The sequence below is a fragment of the Marmota marmota genome, unplaced genomic scaffold (genome assembly GCF_001458135.2).
Source record: "Marmota marmota marmota unplaced genomic scaffold, marMar, whole genome shotgun sequence".
Taxonomy (NCBI): Eukaryota; Metazoa; Chordata; class Mammalia; order Rodentia; family Sciuridae; genus Marmota; species Marmota marmota.
This window is the reverse complement of record NW_026000093.1, coordinates 34610406-34621032: the sequence shown is the minus strand read 5'-3', so window position 1 is coordinate 34621032 and position 10627 is coordinate 34610406. Positions and strand designations below refer to the sequence as shown.

At 33.5% G+C, this 10627-nt stretch overlaps 1 protein-coding gene across 4 annotated transcripts in view; it reads right to left on the bottom strand.

The window, feature by feature from the left end:
• Positions 1-10627, bottom strand: part of Wwp1 (WW domain containing E3 ubiquitin protein ligase 1) — a 113953-nt gene that overhangs the window by 9969 nt on the left and 93357 nt on the right. For all 4 annotated transcript variants that reach the window (XM_015485931.2, XM_015485933.2, XM_015485932.2 and 1 more), the window contains 4 exons: positions 9085-9218; positions 8851-8991; positions 3944-4064; positions 271-375 (listed from right to left, as the gene is read on the bottom strand). In XM_015485931.2, coding sequence (XP_015341417.1) covers positions 271-375; positions 3944-4064; positions 8851-8991; positions 9085-9218 — 501 coding nt within the window. The remainder of the gene's footprint in view (positions 1-270; positions 376-3943; positions 4065-8850; positions 8992-9084; positions 9219-10627) is intronic.

Genomic DNA, 10627 nt, shown 5'->3' with positions numbered 1-10627 from the left:
TGACACTACTAGAAAAAATGATGTGCCTACAACTATTACCATTAAATTATTACTTAAACTGTTATTAATTCCCTCATTCAGAAAGACAGTCAAAGAAGTAATGGAAAACACATTTAGCAAGTGTTCACATTACTTCTTTCAGATTTAGAACTGGAAGTCTAAAAACCACATCCAAAAGCAGTCTCAATTAAAAAATTTTTTTTAAAAAATCACATTTCATTAGACAACATTTCCTCTGAATACTCTGTTTCGAAAAGATAAAGCAAATACCTGCCAAAACCAAATTATTTGCTTGCTGTTTCGTGTATAATGTCGATAAACAGTATTTCTCTGCCAATCTGCTAAGTCAACCTCCTGCATGCCACACAACATAACCTGGGAAATGAGCATAGTATTAGGCCTCAATAAAGATTTAGTAAAGAAAATAATTATATGACTAAAATTTTCTGATGTGGAGTTATGCACACAGCGTAACTGTGAGAACAGCTTCGTGCATGGCAAATGATAACACTAAGCAAGTCCAACAAAATTTTTAGCAACAGAGCATAAAGAATCCTTTACTATTTTATTTTACCCATGTTTATTGAGCTGAAAACACTTAGAGTTATCTATTCTTCAAGAAAAACAACTGTACCAACAAACTTATTTACTTTACGATATATACATGTCCCAAGTTGGGTATCCAAATTGTTGATTAGTTCAAACATACATTTCTGATAATTTTTTAAAACATCTATGCTATCTTATATATTTAAAAAGTAAAAATACACTAACCTCTTATTCATTTATCCAATCTATTTGGGAAGAAATATTCTACATATATAATATTTTCAAACATTCCCAGATTATATACATAAGATAGTAACTATTTTAGGTATAATAAAATATGTAGTACTTATTTTAATTTTTATAAGTCAACTGAACTATAATTTATATACAGCAAAATACACAAATTTTAAGTGTTTCAACAGATGTATTCACCTGTGTGACCATCACAGTCAAGATACTGAATATTTCCATTATGTCCCTTTTTGGCCTTTTGTAGGTAAAATCATCTACAGTTTTAGATTATCAAGAATTTTACCATTTATACTGTTTTTCTGAGAAGTTATATATAAGCATATATACATGCTTTTTTCTATACATACTCTCTTCTGATTTCTGATCTTTTTCCACCTCCCACTCCCATAATGTTTCTGGGATTCATCCATGTTGTTATGGGAACCAATAGTTCATTATTCATATCACTGAGTAGCATTACACGACATGACTATATATTTGTTTATCCATTCACTGGATACACACTTAGGTTGCTTTCAGTTTGTAACACTGAAATAATGTTGCAATGAATACTATGCAAAAGCATATGATATATGGATGTATATCATATCTCAATTGGGTAAACACCTAAAAATGTAATGCTAGGGCATAAAGTAGGCTGTTACACACTGAACATTTTAAGAAACTATCAACACCATCCCAAAATGCTGTTTCATTTAGTTTTAAAATTTGTATTTCCCTAATGACTAGTGAGCATCTTTTTATGTGTTCACTTGCCATCTGCATATCTTTTTCTTTGAGACAGGGTCTTGTTAACATTGCTCAGGCTGACCTTGAACTCCTAGGCTCAAGCGATTCTCCAATCTCAATCTCCTGAATAGCTGGCACTACAGGTAAGCACCACTGTGCATGATTTGCATATCGTTTTTGGTGAAGTGAATCTTTGTCAACTTAAAAATGCTTCTGTTGGGCTGGGGTTGTGGTTCAATGATAGAGCGCTCACATAGCACATATGAGGCACTGGGTTCAATCCTCAGCACCACATAAAAATACATAAAATTTCTGATACACTCTTAACAATCCTAATTCCTGTCTAACTACAACTAAAAAAATTAAAAATTAAAAAGAATGGTGGTTTTTTTTTTTTAATTGAGCTATAAATATATTTGAAAAATATATTCTGGATATAATACCATGTCTCAATAGTTTCTCACAGTATATGGGTTGCCTTTTCATTTTCTTAATAGTGTCTTTTGAAGAACAGAAGTTTTTAGTTTTGATGAAGTAAAATTTATCCATATTTTTCTTTTGTGGTTATTGCTCTTTTTCTAAGAAACTTGTGCCTATCAAGATTTTTTCTTGTTTTCTTTCAAACTTTCACCTTAACATTAATCTTTGTTTATGGGCTGAGAGATAGGGGTTAAAGTTAATTTTCTTCCATATGGATATCCAGTTGATCCAACATTTATTGAAAAGATTTTCCCTTTACCACTGAAATATCTTAGCACTTTTGTTAAAAATCTATTGATAATATATGTGTAGGTCTATTTCTGAACTCTCTGGTGCTCCTCTGATATATTTGTGTGTACTTCCACAAATGCCACAGTATATTATGGCTTTATAAATAAGTCATGTCCTTTTTCAAAATTGCTTTGGCTATTCCAGAGCCTCTGTATTTCTTTGTAATTTTAGAATCATATTTCACTTTCTACAAGAAAATTAAATTCTGTTGGAGGCTGGCATGATGGCACACACCTGTAATCCCATCTACTTGGGATACTGAGGCAAGAGGATTACAAATTCAAGGCCAACCTGCGTAATTTAGCAAGACCTTTTGTCAAAATAAAAAAATTTTAAAAAGGACTAGGGATGCAGCCTTAGTGTTAGTGAGCTTGCCTAGCATGGGCAAGGCCCTGGGTTCAATTCCTAACACTTGAAAACAAAATTTTGTTGGGTTGTTGACTAGGATTATGTTGAATTAATAGACCTATTTGGAGAGAAATGTCATTTTAACTATATTGGGTCTTCTAATATATCTCACTGCATTTATTTAGGTCTGCTTTTTTTTCTGAGCAATGTTTTGGGGTTCTGGTATAGAGGTTAAACTTGTATATTTGGTTAAACTTGTTATATATATATGCATACATGTGTATGTATATATACATACACACACATACACATATATGTGCATATATATGAATTTTATTCAGTATATAGTAATATTATTCAGCCATAAAAAGGAAGAAAATTCCGATACATGCTATAGCACGGACAAACTTTGAGGACTTATGCAAACTGAAATAAGCTGTCACAAAAAGACAACATACTATATGATTTCACTTATAAGGAGATTTCAAGTGTAGTCAATTTCACCAAAACAAAGAACAGTAGTTGGCACTGGCTGGGGGATGGAAGGAGCTATTGTTAATAGGTATAGTTTCAGTTTTACAAGAGGAAAGTTTTGAAGACTGGATACATGATAATATTTAACATTAGTGAACTGCACAATTAAAACTGGTTAAGATGGTAAATTTTATATTTATCATACACAACAAAAAGAATTTCTGATATACTTTTAACAACGCTAAATACAGTTAAGACCACTAAGAATTCCTAATTTAAAAATCTGATCTTTAAGCCAGGTGTAGTGGCGCATGCCTATAATCCCAGCGGTTGGGAGGCTGAGGCAGGAGGATCAGAATTTCAAAGCCAGCCTCAGCAATTTGGTGAGTCCCTAAGCAACTTAGGAAGACCCTGTCTCAAAATAATAAAAAGGGGTAGGAATATGGCTTAGTGGTTAAGCACCCCTGGATTCAATTCCTGGTACCAAAAACAAATAAACAAGAAAACTGAGTTTTAAAGAAACTCACTACTGAGAGACTTCAAACATTTCCTAAAATTATTAATAATGTTCAAATCACATTATGATCCAACATCTAAATATGATTGATGATTTTATGCTTATGAGATCATCAGGGTTTACAGAATATAACTGAGACTCTCATCCAATGGTAGTATTAATGCCACCTAAACATTTAAACAGATATGAGGATTCAAGATTGTGCTACATGACTTCAAATGTGTGTCCACTGATGCACGAAAGCACATGCCCCCTCCCCCATGTTGTAACATTCCCTACAGCACCATAATAAAAGAGCCTAACCTCCAATTCTTTTTCATCAAAGTACTGTAGCCACTGAAGGGGAACAACTTCATTAAAACCATCAAGGAAAGCTTTGGTTTGTTCTTGTACTCCTCGAGAAAAACGCCACTCTGTCATTAAACTGAAAATAAAGAAAGGTATTTGAAAATAGATTACTATATGTTAAGTTAAAGGATTAAAAGCACCAAGAATTTCTAAAGTTCCTTCCTTTCTATAAACATGTGTGTGTACACATATATTAATGTATATCTACATACACACACAAAAAAAATTTTAGAATCAACATACTTCTCAAGATAATCAGTTCTAGCACATAAGTAGCTATTAGAAAGGATGTTTTAAAAATAAGAGGTTCTTCATTTATTAGTAAGACAGTCAAATTCTAGCACTAATATTTCCTCATATATAAAATTTCAACTACTGTGAGCTGACACAGGAAGGGAGTTGCTAATCATTTAAAAGGCTCTCCTTGTACAATGCATTTGCAAGGAAGAGTTGAGGGCACTAGATCAGGGATTCTCAGGAACTTCCAATGACAATCTGTTTACATGCCACATGCCTGTATAGGTTTATGGCTTTAGAAGCCTTAAACCTAGATAACAGGTTCTTTACATGCTGGTTTGTTGGAGAGCATGAAGATTTCCTAACCAAAACAGACCAAAAAAATCAAGGTTGAGGGGCTGGGGTTGTGGCACAGAGGTAGAGCACTCGCCTAGCACATGCAAGGCACTGGGTTCGATCCTCAGCACCACATAAAAATAAATAAATAAAATACGGGTATTGTGTCCAACTACAACTAAAAAAAATATTTTTAAAAAATCAAGGTTGAAGTGGAACATTCTGAGAAGACATGTAAAGCATCCATATAATAGGGAAGCAGGATAAAGAAATAAGAAAGAAAATCTGTCATTAATACAAAATCTGTATTAGAAGCTTCCAAAAGGAGATGAGTCCGCAGAAAATCTTCTGGAGAAACAACATACAGTATCTGATGAAGAGAGGTCACCAATAAGAGCAGGTTCTATCTCTTTTTGTGTCCTACAGGAAGTTGCTCCATATCCTCAACTATACCTTTCTACTCCTCCTCTTCCATTTGTCCACGAAGGTGTTCAGACTAAATCTTCTCCAAAAACCCTTATTTCAACCCAGTGACTTAAACCACTGTTTGTCTTCTGTTTAGCACTGCACTTATAAGACTAGGTTACATTCACTGTCTCCACTTTCTCACCTCCTGTTCATTCAAATTTTGAACCATGATAATTTAGCTTCCAACATCTCTCCCAAGAATTTAAAAAAAAAAAAACTTTCTTTTTTTATATTTATTTTTAATTGTAGCTGGACACAATACCTTTATTTATTTTTTTAATGTGGTTCTGAAGATGGAACCTAGGGTGTGCACATTCTAGGCAAGTGCTCTACCACTAAGCCACAACCCCAGCCTCAATTAATTTTCTTTATGAATGTCACCAAGGAACTTCTAATTGCCAAGCCCAATGTCTTCTTTTCAGTGTTCATGGTACATGAATGGTCTAAATCCCTAGATATTAGCATTCTAAACTCTTGCAATTCTTCCCAGGTCAATTAATGCCATTTCTAATTGGGCTTTGGTGACTCTTCATTGGTTCACACTGTATTCCATTAACATTGGTGTTACTTAAATCTCTACCTTCTTTTCTCCTTCAGTTGTTCACTCTCTAAAAAATGATATTTTCAACTACTACAGTATCACAGAAAAGCCAGGAATTCTTTGGCTTCCCTCCTGAGATGAAGATAGTTATAAATTGTGTCTCCTTGGATAATCCTGTTAACACAATCCACCTGTCAACCAAACCATAAACCTCAACTGTCAAATATCTCAAATTACTATTCTTTCCCTCACTATATATAACTAATCATTGAATCTGCATCATTTTGTGATATCCTCAAAAATCTACTCCCTCATTTTTATCTCTACTGCACAGGCCCTATCTCAAGCCTACAATACCTTACTACTTTTTAACTAGTATTCTAGTCTCCAATTGCTCTCTTACCCTATTCATCTTCCACACAGATGCCAAAATTAGTTGTCCAAAAACATTCTGATGATTCTACCTTGGTTTGTTTATAATAACTATTTATAATTTAGAGCAAAAACCTTCTTCTCTTAGAATAATAGTTTTCTTAAATTGAGGTGCAACTGACTTTTATGCTAGGGTGCTATGTAGCCACTATTTCTCATCATCTTATAACATCCTTAGAGCATTGTAGAATCACAGAATAAATTATTCCTTTAATATCTCAATTCCTCTGCTCTTGTTCTTTTTCCACCTTCCTAGCTTTCGGGCATCATTTTAGACCTAACTTACCCATGACATTCTATGAAGAGCTTTCCTAGCCCTCACAGGAGAATAAATAGCTTCTTTCCCACTTTGGATTCTGACAAAACTTCATACATATTTCTACCATTCATTTACTCAGATGTGTTCAGGTCCTATTTTGTGCACCAAAAATAAGGTATCACAACTAAAAAAAAAAAAAAGTATTATCACATAATTTTTAAAAGCAAAACTAAAAACAAGATTAAAGATTTTGTTTGAGATGCATACAAAATCCTCTAAAAATTGTTGGGATTCAAAATTAGATTATTATGGCTGGGGATGTGACTCAGTGGTAGAGTGCTTGGCCTGGCATGCATGAGGCCCTAGGTTTGACTCCCAGCAAAATACAGAGGAAAAAATAGGAGTTCAAAATTAGATTATTAACTCTTACAGTAGTTACTATACAAGTAAGATTTTAAAATATAGTGGTGACTTTTCAGAAATCATAAAGTTCAAAGTAATAAGTACTATAAACTCCTATGATGAAATTTTATTTAAGCTGCTTTTTGTTATCTGAAATCATTTATATAGCATTTTTTAAATGCTTAAATTCTTATTTAATAATTACTGTTGGACTTTGTAAAAATCTTAAGGCTTCACCAACATAAAAGCCCAGTGTTTTCTTTGTGAATGTATTTTCTTAAAAATATTATAATAGCTTTATTTTTTCCAATAGCAATAATAAATGCTCATTGCATAACAAAGTAAAACAAAAAATACCTCACAAAGTAGAAAGCCATACAAACAAGAAAATCAATTATTGGTAATTTTTCTCACTAAAAGCAAAAAAAAAAAAAAAAAGGTAGCAAGAGACCTAGAATACCATGCTAAAAAAAGTCTGCACTTAACTTCGTAAACAGAGAGACACAAAGGATGTGAAACTGAAAGGCCATAACAATTTACAAATAAAGAAGGGAAAAAAGGATTGTTATGATCTTCTGGGGGAAAGCAACATGGTAATATCTATTAAATACTTTTGACCCAATAATTTCACTTTACGTAAATCTATCCTACAAAAATAAGTAATAATATGTATGGACTCGTATAAGGACATATATATCCTCCTTCCTTGTTTGTAGTGGCCCAAACAACACAATCTGAATTACCCTTGGAGTAGAAGTGACTAAATAATATAAAAGAAATATACCATAATTTAGCCATTAGAAAATGAGATCTATCTCTACTGAGGTGAAGGTCAGAAAATAAATGAGCTACAGAGTAATGTGTATGAATATGATCCCATTATTGAAACAAATACAACATATAAAAATCTGAAAGGAAAAAACAAAGATGACAGTTAGAATCCAAGTCTAAAAGGATGAAAATGGTAGTGTCATTAATAAAACTAGGTCAAGAAGAGATAATATGTAGAAAAAAAATGAGAATTTTTATTCTGGACATGTTAAATTTCAGATGGGTCATTGACTGAGTAGTCAAGAGGTAGCAAACTACAGCCTTACCTGGCTGGCCATCTTTAAAAAAAAAAGATGTTTCAGATAATATTTTGTGATATACAACTATATGAAATAAAATTTATTTTATTGGAATGTAATCACATTTTCTGTTTATAAGTTATCGATGGCTGATTTTGCACTATGTCACCAGAGCTTAGTAGCTGAGTAAGAATGTATGTGGCCCACAAGCCTAAAATATTTAACTACCTGGTCCTTTCCTGATAAAGTTTACAATTACCTGGATAGCAAATGGATATTATTTCTAGAGCTTAGCTATTACTTTAATTTAAAAAATGAAGCCACGGTAGCAGAACAGAAAAGCAGGCTAAATAAAGAGTCCTAGAAAAACTCCTTTGTTTAGGAAATGGAAATTTAGAGAACTATTAAAAGAGAAAGCTAAGAAAATCAGGAAAATACAGTATCGTGGAATTCAAGAGACTAGAAGGTTTCAAAATAGAGGTTGTGGTGAGCACTATTTAAAGTTTAAGTTAAAAATGGAAAAGTGACATGGCACAGAAATAAGCATTAGACTGACAGTAAAAAGCTTAGGTTCCAGATTTGATTTTGCTTACATCAAACAAAGCCTAATAACTTCATCAAAAATTAAGGGGCACATTCCAGGTACGGTGGTGCACACCTGTCATCCCAGCAGCTCGGGAGCCTGAGGCAGGAGGATTGCGAATTCAAAGCCAGTCTCAGCAAAAGCAAGGCGTTAAGCAACTCAGTGAGACCTTATCTCTAAATAAAATACAAAATAGGGCTGGAGATGTGGCTCAGTGGTCTAATGTCCCTGAGTTCAATCCCCAGTACTCCGGCCTTCAAAACCAAAAAACAATTAAGGGGCACAGTCTTTGCAGAGCCACTATTCAGCATCTACATATTGTACAGATTTGAACCTGGACAAAGGAAAATGCCTTTTAGCAAATGGTAGTAGGAAAGTAAATGTCATCATGTATTCTTATTTCAAGAACACTGGTACTATTTAGAACTTCCTGAAGGAGAGAGAAAGGATAATATTAAAGTCCAGATAGAGAATTTAGTTCCAATGTATCTGTTAAATTCTAGAAATTAGACTCAGCAATCTATATCACCTTACCCAATATATTCATCTTTGTTCTCCTCGGTCACCAGGATATTGGAACCTCCCATCTTTAGGTCATGTGAAGTAACTTTCCCTAAAATTTCCATGTCAACAGAAAAATACATTTCTAAGCCACATTCTTCTATGTTGTTGTCTCTAGGTTAAAAAAAGAAAAAAAAATATTAAATTAAAAGAATATGTAAACGGGTTTCAAGAAAATGCCTTATTGAAAAAAATAAGTTTTTAAACCTTATCCAGATAAGGGAGTTATAAAATTCAGTATCAATAGATTCCAAATCCTTAATAGTAAGTTTTTTACTCAGCATACGCTTGTAGAATGGTAAAGAAAACCCGGTATCGATAAACTTTCCATGAAATAGTGCCTGCCAGGAAAAACAAAAATATTTATTTAAAATTTGCAATAATTTAGAGCATAATGATAATATGAGACTTTATAGAAAAAAATTAGGACATGAACAGCATAAATCATGAAAATTAAAACATAAAATGCCAAGTATAAAAAACAAGAGTTAAAACCTATTTCATGGTCAAACACTTAGCTGTATAATGCACTATCAAAACTAAAAATAGTATGATAAAGAACTTTACTACCAATCACCCCTCACACTTTCTTATAAATTAACATAACTGAATGCAGAAATGAAGAAGGGCCCTGTATAACCTGAAGGACTCTTATCTCATTCCTTTCTTATTTTCAGAGGTTCCTGCAAGACTTCCATAATCACTGTGCCTTAACTCCCATTCACTACAGCCAACACAGAAAGAAACCCCAGGCTCCCAGAAATTTTTGACTCCTTGGGGTTCTTAAAACACAAACAACAACAACAACAAACACTGAAACTATTACCCTATCATTGTATCTCAACCCCTTCATGAAGTTATTCTCCCCTTACTCAGTTTAGATTCCCTCATCAATCATTAAAATTACTTATCTGATATGAAGTTATATTCTCCCCTTATTCAGTTTGGCTTCTCACATCAATCATTAAAATGACTTTATCTGCATACTTTCAAACCCCACCACCCCCACTCAATTTCTAGCAAAATCCCAAGGCTAGCTAAATTCAACTCTCAGTTTACTCAATACCTGTACCTAGATGGTAGAACACACTGGAAATGCATATACAAACTAACTGGTTCACGATCAACAATCTGAAGTTGAAGCTATGTGTTGTCTGGCATTTACTCTCCCATGCTCCTAAGATGACTAATTTAGTTCCTCTTCTTCTTGCCTCAAGTCCTTTTCTTCTCACTCCTCACTTTGAATTGAGGATCTTAATTCCTCTTTCACCAAAAAAATAGCAATCAGAAAACATGTTTTGTGTTCCACCAAATCTGCTCATTACTAGGCTGGGTCAGAACACTCTTATTATAAATAAGGTTACTATTACTTCTCTGTGTACTTCTCTGTGTACCATTCCTTTTCTTCCTACTCAACATCATTGTTCCAATATTCCTTGTATTACTGACCTCACCAAATTCTTTTCATTCCTATTTGATCATCCCTGTCAGCAATATAAATGCTTTATTATTCTCCTCCTGTCTCTAATCCAGACCCATTTCTAGTTACTGCCCATTTCTCTATGATCCTCTACAGCAAACTCCTTTAAAAGATACGTTTCTGTTTGCTCTCTCTTCTTCCAATCTCTCTTGATTTTTTCCTCATCAATCTTTCCATCCAACCACCCATGAACATCTTTTACCTTCCCAAATCAAATGGTCAATCTCTAGACTTTTTCTCGTTTGGCCTAGCAGTAACTTGACAGGATTA